The sequence below is a fragment of the Carassius auratus genome, chromosome 19 (genome assembly GCF_003368295.1).
Source record: "Carassius auratus strain Wakin chromosome 19, ASM336829v1, whole genome shotgun sequence".
NCBI lineage: Eukaryota > Metazoa > Chordata > Actinopteri > Cypriniformes > Cyprinidae > Carassius > Carassius auratus.
Window position 1 is genome coordinate 13,399,505 of NC_039261.1, and position 19,744 is coordinate 13,419,248.

Below are 19,744 nucleotides of genomic sequence, written 5' to 3' on the forward strand. Positions count from 1 at the left end.
AAATGTTCTTCAGTCATCCTTTGTTATTAGAATATCCACTTCCATATTTAGTTTCATTTCATCAAACCAATTATAACAATTTTGATGATTAGAGCTTACAGTTCATGAAAGTCTAAAATACAGTATCTCAAAATATTAGAATATTTACATTTTGGTTTCATTAAATGACCAACCCTACATTATAAATTCCAGGTATATCTTGTTCTTTGAATGCACAGTTATGGGGAAGACTGCTGACTTGGCAATGGTCCAGAAGACAGTCATTGACACCCTCCACAAAAAGGTTAAGTCACAGAATGTCATTAATGAAAGAGCTGGCTGTTCACAGAGTGCTGTATCAATGCATAAAACATGCAAAGTTGACAGTAAGGAAGAAATTGGTATGGAAAAGGTGCACAAGCAACAGGGATGACTGCTTAAGAAGACTGTCAAGCAAAGCCAATTCAAACACTAGGGAGAGCTTCACAAGGAGTGGACTGAAGAGGACTCCAGTGGGAAGTTTCTGAAGTCATGATTTGGGTGTCGTGACGTCTGCTTGTGTTGGTCCATTGTGTTTTATCAAGTTCAAAGTCAATGCAGCCATGTACCAGGAGATTTTGGAGCATTTCATGCTTCCATCTGCTGACAAGCTTTATGAAGATGTTGATTTCCTTTTCCAGCAGGACTTTAGCAGCTGCCCACAGTGCCAAAACCTCTTCCAAGTAGCTTGCTGACCATGATATTACTGTTCTTGATTGGCCAGCCAACATGCCTGACCTTAAACCCATATGAAATCTATGGGATATGTTTAAGAGAAAGATGAGAAACAGTCGATCCAACAATACAGACGAGCTGAAGACTCAATAGTTCAACACCAGTGCAACAGGCTGATTGCTTCCATGCCACACATCACTGATGTTGGAATATGTACTAAAGGAGCCCTGACATAAATGAACATACTTTAAGGAACTTTAACTTTTCTGTTTTGCAAATCCTTTTACATATATATATATATATATATATATATATATATATATATATATATATATATATATATATATATATATATATATATATATATATATTGTGACGAGTCAGCTGCCTCCTCCCTGATTATCACCGGCACCCCGTCCTAAATCGCCGCCCTTCACCAGGCTCCCGACTGGAGTGGGTGTGTGAGAGGAGGGGCGCTGGACGAGTCAGGGCTGGCGGCGTGTGATGGGGCACACCTGAAGGAAGTGGAGCCTCATTACCGCCGCTGTTTAAAAGCCCAACGCGCCTCTCCTCAGGAGACCGGTCTCTTCCCCGTGCATGCACACTGGTGTCCTCGTGGGTCCAGGAAGGGTGCGTTGAGGGACTCCCGCGCCACCAAGACGTGAGCTGCCGGACCCGCGATCCGGATGGGAACCGCACCCGTATACACGGCCGACGGGCCAGGATGCCGGGCCGTCCATCCCCTACCAGCGCCGCGGCCAACGAGAGAGACGCGGCCGCTAGGAGAAGCCGCCGCCCCTCGCGCCCCGGACCAAGGAGGGGAGCGCGTGCGGCCGCCGGACTCCGCCCCTTGCCTGGACCCTTCCTTCATGAACACTGCCTGACCCACACGAACCCCGCAGCACAACGAGGACACCAGATTCCCTGTTATTTTGGACACTTTCCCCCTTTGGCCACTTTTATTCCCTGTTATTTTATGATTTCTGTTAATAAAAGCCTCTCCGAGGCCTGACGCCACGCCCACTGTGTCTGTCTTGTGCTCCTCCCGTGACACTGGTGGAGAATGCGGGCAAGGCGGAGCCTAGACAGCGCAGTTGGGAAACATCTGGTGACGTCACTCCCTCTCGCTTGCAAACGTTCGTGAGAACCCGGACTGGGACGGAGGAAAACTGGGGACAGCCTCCCAGCCACACAAAGGGTAAGTGACTTTTCCATTGTCATTTTACCCTGTGGTTGGTTGAGGCTGTCACTAAAACCCGGTTTCTCTGTCCCTGTTCCGGCGCGCTGCGAGAGGGAGGGCCGCCCGGAGAGGAATCCCCGCCCACTCCGACCGTTTGGAGTCTTGTTGAGGATGGTAGCACTCCCGTGTGGGTGGCGCCCTGGGGACGGGGATGTCGCTTGGGAGGGGGAATGTGACGAGTCAGCTGCCTCCTCCCTGATTATCACCGGCACCCCGTCCTAAATCGCCGCCCTTCACCAGGCTCCCGACTGGAGTGGGTGTGTGAGAGGAGGGGCGCTGGACGAGTCAGGGCTGGCGGCGTGTGATGGGGCACACCTGAAGGAAGTGGAGCCTCATTACCGCCGCTGTTTAAAAGCCCAACGCGCCTCTCCTCAGGAGACCGGTCTCTTCCCCGTGCATGCACACTGGTGTCCTCGTGGGTCCAGGAAGGGTGCGTTGAGGGACTCCCGCGCCACCAAGACGTGAGCTGCCGGACCCGCGATCCGGATGGGAACCGCACCCGTATACACGGCCGACGGGCCAGGATGCCGGGCCGTCCATCCCCTACCAGCGCCGCGGCCGACGAGAGAGATGCGGCCGCTAGAGGAAGCCGCCGCCCCTCGCGCCCCGGACCAAGGAGGGGAGCGCGTGCGGCCGCCGGACTCCGCCCCTTACCTGGACCCTTCCTCCATGAACACTGCCTGACCCACACGAACCCCGCAGCACAACGAGGACACCAGATTCCCTGTTATTTTGGACACTTTCCCCCTTTGGCCACTTTTATTCCCTGTTATTTTATGATTTCTGTTAATAAAAGCCTCTCCGAGGCCTGACGCCACGCCCACTGTGTCTGTCTTGTGCTCCTCCCGTGACACTGGTGGAGAATGCGGGCAAGGCGGAGCCTAGACAGCGCAGTTGGGAAACATCTGGTGACGTCACTCCCTCTCGCTTGCAAACGTTCGTGAGAACCCGGACTGGGACGGAGGAAAACTGGGGACAGCCTCCCAGCCACACAAAGGGTAAGTGACTTTTCCATTGTCATTTTACCCTGTGGTTGGTTGAGGCTGTCACTAAAACCCGGTTTCTCTGTCCCTGTTCCGGCGCGCTGCGAGAGGGAGGGCCGCCCGGAGAGGAATCCCCGCCCACTCCGACCGTTTGGAGTCTGGTTGAGGATGGTAGCACTCCCGTGTGGGTGGCGCCCTGGGGACGGGGATGTCGCTTGGGAGGGGGAATGTGACGAGTCAGCTGCCTCCTCCCTGATTATCACCGGCACCCCGTCCTAAATCGCCGCCCTTCACCAGGCTCCCGACTGGAGTGGGTGTGTGAGAGGAGGGGCGCTGGACGAGTCAGGGCTGGCGGCGTGTGATGGGGCACACCTGAAGGAAGTGGAGCCTCATTACCGCCGCTGTTTAAAAGCCCAACGCGCCTCTCCTCAGGAGACCGGTCTCTTCCCCGTGCATGCACGCTGGTGTCCTCGTGGGTCCAGGAAGGGTGCGTTGAGGGACTCCCGCGCCACCAAGACGTGAGCTGCCGGACCCGCGATCCGGATGGGAACCGCACCCGTATACACGGCCGACGGGCCAGGATGCCGGGCCGTCCATCCCCTACCAGCGCCGCGGCCGACGAGAGAGATGCGGCCGCTAGAGGAAGCCGCCGCCCCTCGCGCCCCGGACCAAGGAGGGGAGCGCGTGCGGCCGCCGGACTCCGCCCCTTACCTGGACCCTTCCTCCATGAACACTGCCTGACCCACACGAACCCCGCAGCACAACGAGGACACCAGATTCCCTGTTATTTTGGACACTTTCCCCCTTTGGCCACTTTTATTCCCTGTTATTTTATGATTTCTGTTAATAAAAGCCTCTCCGAGGCCTGACGCCACGCCCACTGTGTCTGTCTTGTGCTCCTCCCGTGACAATATATATATATATATATATTTCTGAGTGTGTTTATATTTGGACTATTTTAGACCCATTGGGATGAAAACGGCAGTGGAGTAGCCCAGTACTTGCATCACTGTACACATAAAGCAGGCAACAGGCTACAATGTTCTTCTGCAAAACATATGCAGTTTTGTTTATTAACTGTTAGAGTGACAAAAGTTATATAGTGTACTTTTAATTGAAGGTCCACAGCCAATTCTAACCATCAGTGGGGCATCTGCAGATTGTATGAAAACGTGCATATGAAACTGTACAAATTCATATGAATAAGCCACAAATGTAAAATGGGTATGAATTTCAAAATATTTAGCACATAGGTTAAACTGAACTGCAGATGTTTAGAAAATAAGAGGCACGTTTTTGTGCTGAAATACTGCATGTGCATAAGTTTGGCAACTATTTAATTCACCCCTGCGCTGTATAGATGTAACAACATTTAGAAAAATCTAAACACAAAACCAAGGAGATATTTCAGCAACATAAAACACATCCATTTTAAGATAAACAGTGGTTGCAAATACCGAAGAGCATTTAGAGTAACATTGCCAAAGCAATGCTGTGGCACTGGCTACGAGCACAAAATAAATTATTCTGACTTTCGTTTCTTCCCCTCCTCTTGCCCAGCTCATAAAAGATGGCGTAGTGCGTGTGATGTGGTTGACGATCTCAGTCAGAATGAACTGATTACCATGGAGCTGCAAATCCTTTGAGTCATGGCACACAGTGACATTCTTTAGACTCTTAAAAATAGAAACACTTCTCTTTTTTCCAGATTTGTTTTTCTCATTCGATGTCTGTGGGGCATCCTCCTCTTAGCTTAGAGTCTCGAATCATAACCAGATCTTCTCTCTTTTCTCCACTTTCTCCTTTTCCTTCTGTTGTTGGAGCTTGTTTAATCTTGAGGAGAAAATTGGCTTAGCGTGGGAACGACAGAATTCTTTGGGGATAGGTTTTGTTGTTTCTGAGTGTTTTTTCCCCCTTTTTCAAGTCAGGAAAAGTATGAACTTGTGCCAAAACCTCATAAAGTAAGATAAAAAAGAAAAAAGGAAGAAAAAGGCAGGCCACAACACTATGACAAAGATAGGGCCTGCCTACCGCTCAAGAGCTTTACAAATGACAATCTTTTGGAGGAATAAAGAGAGATGGAGCAAGAAAGAGAGGGAGGAGGATAGCATTTGGAGGGAGAAGAAAAAAGGAAAGAAATGTGGATGGGTTGGGGGGAGAAGGGAGGAAACATTCCCCAGGCCACATTAAAGACAAAAAAAGAAAACAAACAGAAAAACATGTCTGACATGAAGACGCTGGTTTCTGTGGCGACAGACAATGGCTGCTTGTGGCCTAGTGAGGCCTACCCGGCCCGTCTGGGCCCCGGCACCAGTGAGAGTTACCGCAGTCAGGCCCTCTATCGGGGGCTCGGCGCTGTGGGAAAACAGCTTGAAAGGGACCTCGCTTTTGGCCACAAAGGGCCCTTTCTGCTTCCTCTTGTTGGCTTTTGCCCTTCTTATTTATCTTTTGGGAGCCGGATGAGGCGGGCATGGCTGCATGGGTAAACACACCGCTGTCTTCCTCTGGCAGAGATAGAAGGTGGAGGCCAACGTACTTGCTGCCTGAAATCACATGCTGCCTTTTGATAGCAGTAAGACGCCGACTGTCATGAACGTGTAAATCATGGTATCGTGAACTTCGCTGACTGGAGGGCCCAATGTTTTTTTGCAGTACACGCACGCAGAGTAACATAACTTTGGTCACATTGTGCAATCCATTGTTGTTCTTGTTAGCCAAAACTATTAAAAAACGAAATAAAAATAAAACAAAATATAAATGTTACATGAAAAACAAAAACTTGAATAAAATTCAGAAATGTTGCTTCGGAAACTTTCTGAAATAAATGTTTAATAAAATTTACTAAAACTATAACTGAAATAAGATCAATTAAAGCTAAAAATAAATTGGAAATTTCATATGTACAAAATAAGAAACTAGGAACTACTGTATGCATAACATTTCAAAATAAAACGCCTAAAACCTAAACTAAATATAAAACAAAATAAATAAATAAATAAATAAAACAAAACATCTACCTCTAAGTTTAAGTTTTTTTTATTAGAATTATAGAATATCTATTGTAGTTATAGATTAATCTATTTATTTCACAATTATGCAGGTAAAATGTAAAAAAGTATTTTTTATACAAAGAAAAATATTTGAAATTGAAAAAAATCAACTACAAAAAAGGTGCAGATGCAGGAAGATAAAGAAACCTTATAGCGGACCTCAGTAGATAACAAAGTAGAATAAAAAAATACATACTTTATTGTAATATTACTATATATTACTATTACTATATATTAGAAATAATAAACATTTAAAGGAAGGAAAGGATTAAAATGTGTTATGTGCCAAATGTGCAAAGCAAATTTATATATAAAAAGTATTTCACTTAGCCTACATAATTGAATAAATGTATTACATAATTGTAAATATAAAATAATTAAATAGATTTTATATCACACACATTTCATAAAGAAAAGCAGTATAAAACAGTAAACATCAAAACATAAATAATAAACTGAATTGCCTCAGTAACATAGTATGTATCATTTTAGATATCCATCATAATCATTTATCTGAAAAATGAGGAATTGCCATGTGTGAGCAAACAGACTCCTCCTCAATAACCTGGTCAGCTGTGACATGTGTCATGCATTCAGTGCATGTGTTCTCGGGGACACATGTCCATGAATATACAGTACATACACAGATTCATGCAATGCGGAGCTGTGTCATTTGTGGGCTTTAAAGTGGGCAGGTCTCAGTGTCTGGCATTCCTCTCGTGGCTGGAGAAGAGATAAGTCCCTGTGGGATTCGTCAGCGCTCGCAGTGGGGCCTCTGCTCTCCAACACTCAGAGAGTCAAATGAAAAGAAACATCAAAACACGGGCTGAATTTGGGGTCAGCCGCTGAGATTTACACATAAAGGGAGGAAAGTCATGCAAGATGTGGTAGAGCTGGTTAAATGCATGTGGGCGCGTGGGTGTGTGTGTGTGTGTGTCAGCACAAATTAATACATGATTACCGCTCGAGGAAGACCATGTGAGCTTTGGCTGTTGTCATTTGGCAGTAACATTTAATATGCAAGTTGCACATTAGCTTGTGTGTGCGAAAACAGAAAGCGGGCGATCGCGTGTATGTGTGCATGCGCTTCTTTCTATGAGAGAATCGTAAAAATATGAGCTTGTTAATTTCAATTGTAGAGCTGTTCTTGTTGTGGTGAAGAGGGAGGGCTGTGCAAAAGCACTGAAGTGGCCAACCAAGAGCGTAAGAAGCCGCTTTGCTCAATACCAGCATTCGCTTTGTTCTCCGGCTCTTGTTCTCAGTTTCCCCCCTTTAAACTATTTTTGCAGATCAACTTATTTATTTACTTAATTCCCCCCTCTGTTGCTTTTGTACAATTTCCACAGCAATTTTCCCCCCTTAATTTGTCATCAGCGGAGGAAGTGTGCCATGACAAAGATCAAAAACTCAGAGGAAGAGGAGGAGAAAGGGGATGAAGCGAAGGATGCCGAAAAACCTTGCGAAAGAAAAATAATCAGAACGGAGAACGAGAAGAAAGCTCGGCTTTGAAGCGGGTGGACAACAAAAATAACAGTACAGACACGGCGAAATGCCCGACTTCAGAGATTTTCTCTCGAGCTCCTTTCTTCTTGCTTTCTGGAAATGAAATCCAGACCCGAATAAAAGAGGGATTGGTAATGAAAGGAGATGGAGTCGGGGGAGGATGGAAGGATAAAGGGATCTCTTACACTCGTTTTGACTCACACATCAAACCATAAGCCTCCCGCGACGGTCAAATGCCACAAGTCCGCTCGCTGCTAATTGCCGCCACCATCCATCTCTAAAAGTAGGAGGAGAGGGGATATGTTTGAACAAGCATATGCACTTTATACAGATCATACCCTGGGAAAACTCATGAAAAAGACACAAACAAAAGCACACGTTTACATGTAGAGTGGCCCCATAAGTGATACTCCACAATGCATTTTGAATTCATAATAAAGTATCAAACCAAATGGCATAAAATACTGGCAAGAAGTGACTGCACTTCTCTGAACCAATTCTTTTTTTAGTGAATGTATGAAGAAATTTAGCACAGGTGTTTAGCAGTTAGCAGTGCTACCAAAGGCTGCAATCCACTACACAATTTTTTAATCTATACAGATCTTTAAAACACGAAGAACTAGGAACGTGTATTAAACGACTGAGGATCACACACTTTTAAGTTGTTCCGAACACAACAAACACACGCAAAAACTCATTGTTGGTAGGAGACAAGTGACAAATAAAAACAATATGCATTCTAAAATCAGATACAAATATCAAAAGTTTGATATCCTCCAAATGGAGAGTATTCCCGTATTCATGAGTCTTGGTACACTCGTGTGTAAGCGTGTAACAAACACCGAAATGGAAGAGAAGACATTGTTGAATAAAGTTGTTAATTTTGTTTTCTTCGCACACAAAATGTATTCTCGTAGCTGATGAACCACTGATGTCACACTGACTATTTTAACAATGCCTTTACTACCTTTCTGGCCCTTGAACGTGTCGGTTCCATTGAATATAGTTCAGCTGTATGTCATTATGGTTAACTTGTAGCAGCAAGCTACATTTTTAAATTAGCTTCTCCAACACTGTATGGTACATTAACTGTGAATATATTCCGCTAACCTTTAACAACCCATATGTGTTTGAAAACAGCTTTTTGCACAGCATATTTTGTGATCTATTAACCATCTTTGGGTCCCCCAAAGAACCTTTCGAGAAACAGTTCTTAAAACCACTGTTTCATTCCTAAGTATTAATAATATTTAAAAAATCTAAATAACCTTTTCTCCAATGGATTGTTCATGGTACCATCAATGTCAATAAGGAACATTTATTTTAAAGAGTGGAGGTGTAGTTGTCTCAGAGGAGCTGCTTGTCCCACACAATTGCACTGGCATGAATGTGTGCACACCAGGAAACTATTCAATTGCATTCGGCCCTATGGATTCAAAACAGCAGGCTAACAGGAAGGCAGAGGGTTGGATGGGGTATTGTGTAATGCAGGGCATGCTGCTGCAGCTCTTGGGTCAGTAAGGCACCATTCCTGACAGCAAACTCCTGCCAGACACTTGTAATTCAAGTTACCATGGCTGCTCTTGCCCATACAGCTTCCCACGGTAGTGGATGAGTTTACGTGTACGTGCTTAGCACTATATAGTGTGAAGTGAAATGTTTCTTTTGAAAATACCATGTGTCTGACATGGGAAACTGAAAGGCTGTCATCCTTGAGGAGATCCTCTGTTCAGACACTCAATGGCTAAATCCTCTCTTAACCTCTCTTCATCTCTCTGCAGACTGAGGGCATCAGTTCAGGGTCACTTTCAGAGCTGCTTTGTCCCTCAGACTCAGGGATGTATCTGTCACTGCGTCCGTGCCTTTGCAAAAGTACACCTTTGTACCTTATTTACCCATAAAGGGTGCATATTAGTAGCGTTTGAAAGGGTACCGTCTCAGTGACAGCCTTGGTAAAATTTTTTCTGAGAGATTAGTTGAAGTGTGTAAAATCTGTCACTAGCACTATAGCAGCATTTTATTGCAAGATTTTGCATTACTTCTGGTTGTTGCTGTATCCCTTCTAACACCAACCAACTGACATGGAAGAGAAGTAGCTGTTGAATAAAGTTGTTACTTTTGTTTTCTATGCACACAAAAACTATTCTCGTAGTTTCATAAAGTTAAGGTCGAACCACTGATGTCACATGGACTATTTTAACAATGTCCTTATCTTTCCGGGCCTTGAACGTGTCAGTTGCATCGCTGTCTATACAGGGTCAGAAATCTCAATTTGTGTTCTGAAGATGAACAAAGGTCTTACAGGTTTGAAACGACATGAGGCTGAAAAGAAATGCTTTTATTTAGCAAGGATTCATTCAATTGATTTAAAGTGACAGTAAAGGCATTTATGATGTTACAGAAGTTTTCTATTTAAAGAAAAATGCTGCTCTTTTGAACTAAGATGAAACAAGAACAAAGTTTAAAGCACAACTGTTTTCAACATGGATAATAATAAGAAATGTTTCTTCAGCAGCGAATCAGCATAATAGAATGATTTCTGAAGGATCATGTGACACTGAAGACTGGAGTAATGATGCTGAAACTTCAGCTTTGCCATCAAAGGAATAAAACACATTTCACATATTTGTGGATAATTTTGAAGCAAATTTTTTTTTTTAACAAAAGCATTCATTTTAAACAAAACTTACTTTTCAAGCAAAACATTTAGAGTATTATAGTTGCAGAGTATTGAAGTAATAGATATGCTGACAAAACATATCAGGACACCTCTGTGAACTTCATACATTCATTAAAAAGCAAGTGTCTATGTCCTTTTTTGGGGCCACTGTATGTGTGCATGTGCGTCCAAATCTGAGGAACTATTCCCACAGTGTTCTTCCTATTGTCCTGGGAGAGAGGGAGAGAACTTAATTAAAAAGAGCGGAAAAGAGGAGACAGAGAAACAGAGACAGAGGGAAGAAGGGAGGGAGAGAGGGGGGTAAAGATAGAGCGAGATGAGACAGTGGAGAGAAGAGGCTAATTGAAAGGAGAGAAATGACAGAGAAAGAGAAAGAAGGGAGGGCTGATGAGGGGCTGGGATGGAGGGAGGGAGGGAGTGTGGGAGGGTAAGGAAGAGGGAGCCAAAACTGGCAACTTTGCCAAAGTGCCCAAGTTCAGTCACTTGTGCTTGCTGCAGCAGAAAGCAGGAGGACGAGTGTAGCCAGGGTGACCGAGAAGTAGAAACGTCCAGAAAAAGCAGGGAATGTGAGAGAACGCAGAAGAAGAAGGACTGTCATTCTCTGGCTTCAAGTCCAGGGGGTCTGGAACTGTCAAAACAAGACTACACATAGAAGAAGAAACAAGTACCAGACTTAGTCAGCAACAGAGGTCTGATAAAGCAAGCGTGCTTGTATTGTGGTCAGAGGATAGAGGGAGAAATAGAGGGGAAGAAGGTGGAGAGGAAAAGAGGGAATAGGGAGGGGCGTGTTTGCATTAGAAGGTGGCTGCTTTCCTTACAGTTGCATTTGAAGGACAGAGGAGGAATCCATCATCTGAGATCATCTGAGATCATCTCGAACGGCTCCATCGCTCCATCGATTCAGCAGTCCCTCGCCGGGATAGAGGAGGAACGAGGACCCTGTGGCGATGAAGAGACCTCATGATTACAGTTCCCCAGACTCGGACACGGATGAACTGATCGATGTCGGACAAGAGGACAGCTACTGGTGAGGACTTTGAGTGTACATTGTATAATGTGCTCAGCGGGGATGATATATGGCTGTCAGTCGCACTACTGTTCATGTAGCACTCACACTACAACTCAGAAACTCTAATATAAACTCTCTTAAGTTATATTAATTATTAATAAAAATTTACAAGTGACTTTTTGAGTGCAAAAATATCAACTTTGCGGGTCAAAATGCAAGTTTTTTTTTTTTTGGAACTGCATGTCGACGCTACATGGGCCTTCAGGGTTGATGAACCACAGTGCTGTTTATATTAATTCATAAAATGTTTCACATTCACAAATCAAGATATATAAATGCTATATAGTTCAATATGTCATTATAAAGATTTTTGGCATTTTCCAATATAAGCAATTTGGTAACACGTTATCCGGTAACACATTTTTGGTAGCAACAATTCCTTTTTATATGTATTTAATATAGTATTAAATTATGTAGAAGCAACACTAAACTAAATCTATAGTAAGTACATGTTGTTTATTAATATTATTCAGTGCTTGTAATTACACTGTAGCAAAGATACTTTCAAATAAATGCTGACTACAATTTTTCATTTATTGCTATTTTTATTGAGCTTTGCTTATACATTTTTAATGATGCATCAGTATTCAGTTAGGGTTTAAAGAAGAGTATAGATCCTGCATGAGCGGATGGTGAAGAAAATTGTGACAAATCATCAAATTGTTAATATTTAAAACCTAGATTCAGCAGAAAATGCCTTGTTGTTGTCCCTCCCTAAGTAGCGCTTATCACTGTCCTCTACACTATTCCTAACAGTTGAGCACCGTGACACAGGAGTTTATGCGAGTGGACACACATTATCAAAATCACACACAGGGCCAATGTTAAACGGGTGACTGATGGAGGCCCATAATGATCTTATTTGACTTTGTCTTGAAAGGCATATCTTCATATTGCTGTGCCACTGATGAGAATTTTGCTCAGCATGCTTTTTCCTTCACTGTCTGTTTTGCATTTTTGTCTTTTAGTCTTTTTGATACAGTATTTCAGTAGAGCTGTGACAAAAATCAAGAGCAGACTAAAGACACATGTATTTACTTTTGGAATTGTGCCTTACAATGACCAATGTTTTCTCATCTTATTGCAACTTTTAACCAGGACGCAAAACCTCTATACAACAGTTTATTCCAGAAACAAATTTTCTTTTTGGATTAGACTCTTTTCTTCTAAACAAACTGAATGCTTGTGCATTAAGCCTCCTAATGTTAAAAGTAACTACAATACGATAAAAAAAATAATATTTTTTTTGTGGAAGTCAAAGTAAAAGCAAAACAAACACTGTCATTTTGCTGGCAGAGCACAGAAAGTGCCCATGCAAACCAGATCCACATTGAAGGATAATACCAAGTATTGATGTGCTCAAAGTGCATGCAGAACCCACTCTTTCAGCCTGCCCTGCGGCTATGTAATCATCATGTCTTTTGAGCTTAAAAAGAAAATGCTTTCGTATAATGCAAAAATCATAACATATCAGCCATCTGACAATAATGTCCAAAAACGCGTTAAACCAAAATAATCTTGTTTTCTGTTTACCCCGGCGCTCCCGTGTCTAGCTGTTCCCCAAGACAAATTAGATTGGGTTTGATGATGTGCAACAGCGTTTCTGCGTTGTATTAAGTACAGTAATGACAACAATATGCATTGACATCAAAGCTTTAATCTGTCCCCTTCCCCGCTCGCTCTTTCTCTTGATCAGCCCTGTCACTGGGTCCATGTCTCCAGGCAGTACCTCACAGATCCTGGCTCGCAAGAAGAGAAGAGGGGTGAGTTTACGTCAATCTAGCACTGTTTTTCCCCTGCTTGTTCAAGAACAGACCAAATCTATAATTCGTATATGATCTCGGTACAAGGTCTCTTCTGTGAACGCTGGTCTTTTTCAAAATTCCCTGCAACATGACCCTCTGCAGCAACATGCAGTTTTACAGTTTAAGCCCTCTTGTCTGATTTTGATTTGTGTTTTCCTAGTTGACTTTCCTAGTATTTTTTCCAAAAATCTGATTTTAAGAATGCTGCAACTAGGCACCGGCCACAAAAATAATCCAGTTAGCAAATGCTTTCCACTTTAAATCGTTGTTCTGTGCTTAAATTGATTCCGCTGGATTCCACAGATAATTGAGAAGAGACGCAGGGACAGGATCAACCACAGTCTATCAGAGCTCAGGAGACTCGTACCCAGCGCCTTCGAGAAACAGGTAAGATGCCACAGATTTGAATTGCAATCGCAAATTTAAAAAACAGTTTTAAAACTAAAACCAGTTCCTTCTTCCCACTTGGCCAGGGCTCCTCTAAACTGGAAAAGGCTGAGATTCTTCAGATGACCGTGGATCATCTGAAACTGCTGCATGCCATGGGCGGCAAAGGTGAGAGAAGATACTAAGTGAGAAATTTTAGGAGAACCTTCATGACCGTATACAGTATTGCTCATTCTGTCGGTTATGGATTTTGGCAAGTCCATAACCTCAAATATTCACTTAAACACATAACACGACTCGCATGTTTTGACATGTATGGACATAAACCTTACTAACAGCACAGTAACAACAACTACATCATCATTGTAACAGTGATATTTGCACATTCATACAAGTCTTTTGTCTTTACATATATTAAAACTTTTTTGAGTTAAAGTTTTTTTTTTTTTGAATTTTAATTTTTTTTTTAAAGAATTTTATTGAGTTATAGAATGTACTTTAAAAGACTGGTCAAACATCATTAAAATTATTCTATTTTAAAGATAATATTTTAATCTTTTTTTAATTATTTATTTGAAAAAAATTATGTTTTTGTAAAATCACATTTAATATTTCTCTCATTATATAGGCTATATAAGCTACTGTTCAAAGGCGTGGGGTCAGTGAGATTGTTTTGAAAGACATAAAAAAAGCTGCTAAAAACAGTAATAATGTGAAATATTATTACAATTTAAAATAACAGTTTTCTATTTCAACATATTTAAAAATGTAATTTATTGCTTTGATGGTAAAACTGAATTTTGAGCATCATTGCTTCAGTCTTCAGTGTCACATGATCCTTCAGAAATCATTCCAATATGCCGATTTGCTGATTAAGAAACATTTCTTATTATTGTAATTTCTTATTAATATATAAATTATACATTTTCAGGATTCTTAGATGAATTAATTGTTCAAAAGTATATAATTTAATTTGAAATAGTAAGTTATAAATAGTATATATATATATATATATATATATATATATATATATATATATATATATATATATATATATATAAATTATACATTTTCAGGATTCTTAGATGAATTAATTGTTCAAAAGTATATAATTTAATTTGAAACAGTAAGTTATAAATAGTATATATATATATATATATATATATATATATATATATATATATATATATATATATATATATATATATATATATATATATATATATATATATATATATATATATAAACGTACTATTTCAAAATATATTGTGATCTTATTGACTCCCAACTTTTGATAAGGTACTGTAAATTGGTATTTATGAAAAAAATTGTAGCTGCTTCCATATTATGAGGTCTTTGAAAAGGCCATTATTATCATTGTGGGTGCACCTTGGTATCAAAATGATTAAAAAAAACAACAACAACTCTGCCTTGTGTATCAAGTAGATAATTTAAGTGTTCTCTCTCCTAGGCTACTTCGATGCTCGTGCTCTGGCAGTGGACTACAGGACTCTGGGCTTTCGGGAGTGTGTTGGAGAGGTGGTGAGATACCTTAGTTCTCTGGAGGGGGTTGAATCCTCAGACCCCATCGGTGCACGCCTCGTGTCCCACCTCAGTCACTGCGCCAGTGAGCTGGACCCTCTCCTCCAGAGCCCCGCCGCCCTGCCTTTTCCTCCTTGGCCCTGGTCCTCCTTTCCTCAGCTGGCATCCACTTCTTCTCCAGCCTCATCTAGCCCGTTTCCCCCAACTACCCACCGAGATCTGGCCCCCCATGCCACCGCCGCCTTGCTGGGCTACCCTTCACCGGCCCTGCGAGTGGGATCTTTGAGCACCCAGGGGGCGATACTGAGTCCAGCGATGATCCCGGTTCGTCGACTGCCCTCTATCCCCAGACATCCACACAGACTTCAACAGCACTCACCTGACACAATCCCATCCTCCTCCTCATCCTCCTCCAACTCCTCCCCTCCCCAGATTTCTTTCAGACCCTTTGCCCCTCAGGGGTCTCCAGCCCCAGATCGCAGGGGTTTGGGCAGCTCCAGTAAGCCCGGACAGGCCTGGGGCACAGAGATTGGGGCATTCTGAATTAGAAGCTAGGAGTTTATGACAGTCTGTAAGAAACAAAAACAAAACAAACAACAACAACAAAAAATGTTTTGGTCATTTGGAGTTATTTATGACAACCTTTAAAGGGAACTACAAAGAATTGAACAATTCAAATTAAAAAGTCTCAAAGTCTCAAGTCTAGTACAAATGCTGTCACTGGGGCATTACCCTTATAAAAGATATGATATGAAAAGGTGATCAATGCATACAAGGGATAAATACATAAATTTGACTTATTAGTACACCAGTGACTGCTTCTGTACTTTTTCTGAGAGTTTAGAAATAAGAAAATAAAACAAAAAAAGTCAGATTTTGTTTACAAAGAAAAAATAGGAGAGAAATGAAATGTAGAATTCAAAAGTAAAATCAAAGGTAAACGCAACTTCCAGAAATACTGAGTGAAAGGAATGCCTCAAAACAACTGGAACTTTCTAGAACTCTGATCCTTTATAATTTTTATAGTGTATTTGTTTACTCTCTCATTTATACTTTAACTTGGATTCTGACATGATATACATTTGAGAGATTACATAAAGAGAAATGTGCCTTATCTAAAAAAAAAATATTGTTCCTCTTGTTCATTTACTTGTGTTTGCAAGTACATGTAGCTTCCAGAAGATGGCAGCACTAGAACAAAATGTGCTGATCACAATTCTCTCAGAGCCTTGTGTGCATAATCTTGTGTATGTCCATTATACTGCTTCTTCCTAAGCCACAAAATCAAAGAAAAACTATTATCAATGTCATGTCTTTTTATTCTCTACTGGACGCCAACTGGAGTCCTTTTAACAAATAGGCCAATTTAAACTAGAAAAAAAATTACAAATCCTGCAGACTACTCCAAATTGCATCATTATGAAATTTTATTAGCAAGGTTTTGTTCAACTGACGTTCCACAGGCTTAAAAAGCCTATTAAAAAGACATTTCAAAAGGGAAAAAAATAAATAAAATAAAGTGCCTATAAAATCTAAAGCACAAGCGTACTCACAAAGTACAGACTGACTCTTCTCTGAAAGACTCCTCTGGGTGCTATAAGAGTAAGGTGCCATTTAGAGCATCTGTTTTCTTTAGCTGTCTCCAGAGACGGTGATGAGAACACTGCGGTACAGCGGCCACTCAGTGAAAACATGGTGGCTGCTGGCCCTGATCCTGCAACAGCAAGAGGAAACCAGCCACACTGTGTGCCCTCTCAGTGCCTCTGCCAGCCACTCTCCATCTACAGGCTGTAATTAGAGTGAAACCAAACTAACCCACTCTCTGAAAAACACACAGGAAACAAAAAACACATCCTCACACTTATACATTTAAGAAACAGAACACTGTGTAAGAGATAATATATTGTATAGTCAAACTCAGCCAGTTATTCACCCTGATGGTGAACAGAACTACTACGTTGTTACCAATAGAGTTCAATATATAATACTTTTGGAGCCCAGCTGATGCTCTCTATAGGGTATTGCATTGAAACATCTGACTGCAACTGTGCAGTCAGAATCAAATATTTTAGAAACCGGTAATGCTCATAAAATAAATAAAATAAACTGAAAAACTATTGCATTTAAAACAAAAGTACAAATGAACACATTGTGTGACAGAGGGCATCCATTATGTCTGACTCAGAAGAAACAGATCAGCCTTCAGCGACACCACCAGAGAGACGCTATGCATCATTTACAAGACGCTCTCAAATTAAAAGTGGTGTTAACCATGAAAACGGAATAATCATGTGTTTTACCGCCGAAAGGCCAATTAAAACAAAACATCAAAGTGGTGGTCTATGATGATGTGATGAAGACGTGGTGCTTTTTTGATTCTTGGGTTCTTGTTTGTGTGTTTTGCCCAGTTTGACCTTTAAAATGGGCATGGAATGTGTGTATGCGTGTGCTAGACTGTGGCGGGACTGTGTGTCTGTGAGGGATGTGGCACAACGAGGGCAGATTCTCATGCGAGTGGCGTGTGGACTGTGTGTAGAGAGACTAGCGTGTCAGCGTGGTGTGTGTTTATGTTAGTGAATGTTTGCTTGAGAGTGTGTGTGTCTAGTCCTCCATTCTTTTGGCACCAGTAGAGTCAGTGCTGCGACCACAGCTTCCAGTATGGGCCACCACAATCACATGAGGCCAGCTTTCCCACGGGGAGGGGCCACGGAGAGAATAAACGCTAAAGAAGGAACATGACCCACACAGAGGAACAGGCAGGGTAGATCTTTTCCTGTCAACAGGAAAATGAGGCAGTCTGTACAGAATAAAAACATCAGACCTGAGTTCAATCTCCTTTAACATTTTCCATTATTATGTGAACTGTGGCTATTTTAGCACTTGTTTCATGTACTAGGAGAGCCATTCCAGCTAAACCATTCATCATTGCAAAGTTTGTCATGTTAATATCTTCCAATTAAAGCTTCAGACAACACTGAAGACAGCCTTGGGTTTCATACACTCAGTTGTAATTCACAAGAAAATCTAAGAGCCTATCAAACTGGTTTACTTACAAGATACAGTGATAACAGTATCTCTTCCTCTAATAAACATCATTGCCCTCTACTGGTCATGCTGTCAAAATCATCTGAATACTAGTGGTTCAAGTATTTAAATTAATAAATTATAAATTATATATAAAATTATAAATATTAAAACAGCACTTTGGTCAGTAGTCAAATGCATTTGCAGCTAAAACGTCCTAAATGGCAAAATAAATCAAATTGAAAAGGATCCTCAATTATAATTTAACCTTTAGTGAGAGATTTATCAGATAGTACCAGGCCAAATTGAGAGAAATGAGACAAAACTAATTTTAACTCGAACTCAAATGAACAGCAGTTACATCATTAGTGAGACTTGAGGTTCTTTGTTACACAAAATTAAAATTAAAATTAAAATACATTATTTTTAATGCATAAAAAAGCATTCTAATGTCTTCAGCTTTTAAATCAAATATGGTTGATACCACAGATTTATACACTCACTACTGTTCATGGAGCTCTTAATCCAGTGAAGATAGTGAGAAATGTGTGTGTAAGCATTTGGCTTATCAGGTTCTGCTCAGCCCAATCCCTAGCTAGTGATCCCTGACAGGTACCATGTTTATCAGCCTCACACATACTGTAAGTAGGCCTCCAGAATCACCCTGCCAGGCCAGATTGAAAAGTAAATGAAGCAATGGTGAGCATCCACAAATGCTGCTCACTAAAAACATTCATACCTCACAGACACATTAGAAGAACAGAGAAAGAGCAAGTAACGAGCAGAACAAATAATTTAAAATTGTAATTGAAAACTGACACACATAATCATGCCACATAGACATGAAGACAGAAACAAAATATTCCTTAGCAAGGTTCCTTTTAGTTTAACTTCTAATTGAAAGCGGCTTATGTTATTGTGAGCATCGTGTCTTGAATTTTGACTAGCTACAGCAACTTTTATTGATATATATTTCAGCTGGAAACATACAAAGAGTCTGTGAGTGTACTTACAGGAAGAGACAGTAAGCTGCAGAGAATACTTGCCACTTGTTTGCAATGATGGATCCACCACAATAATGCTTGCCAGGGCAATTTAGCCGTTCTAGTGTAAACACCCCCAACGCCTTGATTGTGAAGTTGTGTAATTTTCCACAATCCATCTTCCCTGTGACAATGAAGCATTCAGAATGGCTTTGTTTTCAGAGATTCTGTTAGACAGTTTTTTCATTGTTCAAGATCATGTTCCTGGGATCTTTGAAGAGATGTTTAACTCCGCTTTATACAAAAAGTGCATGAAAGTCAGTGTATATTACATGCAGTGTTACTCTGATACACATACACCTGCAGCACCATGGACAGCAACAAACCAGTCAAGATGACCCTGGGGTTGACTCTTCTGTCTCCATTTACACAATCCAGTAACAGCTTGTTGTCTTTTCACCTTAGCTAAAGATCTTAAACAAGAATAAAATCCTTGCATGCTAGCACTGCCTTTCAAAAGGGGCTTCATTACAATGCATAAAACAATGTAAGCCAATGGTTCCCAACCTTTTTCAGTTTGTGGCCCACACAACCAAAGACACATGTTTGCGCAGCCCACTACAAAAAATTAACTGACCTTGCTATTGTTGGGTTAATAACTTAGTACTCAGAAGCTAAATTGTTTTGAATTAACTGGCAATGAACACAAAATAACTCCCGCTGGCACCGCTCAGCAAAACAGGAAAATCAGATCCAGGCAGAGCTCGGCAGCGGGTAGAGTCAGC

The 19,744-nt window shown here is 41.5% G+C and overlaps 1 protein-coding gene across 1 annotated transcript; it reads left to right on the plus strand.

Moving 5' to 3' along the window:
• Positions 1-10,522: 10,522 nt before the first annotated feature.
• heyl (hes related family bHLH transcription factor with YRPW motif like) lies at positions 10,523-15,555 on the plus strand. The gene is made up of 5 exons (XM_026289008.1): positions 10,523-11,176; positions 12,915-12,981; positions 13,327-13,410; positions 13,497-13,578; positions 14,882-15,555. Exons 1-5 carry the CDS (start codon positions 11,097-11,099, stop codon positions 15,493-15,495), a joined length of 927 nt encoding a protein of 308 aa, XP_026144793.1. The 5' UTR covers positions 10,523-11,096; the 3' UTR covers positions 15,496-15,555.
• Positions 15,556-19,744: the final 4,189 nt, after the last annotated feature.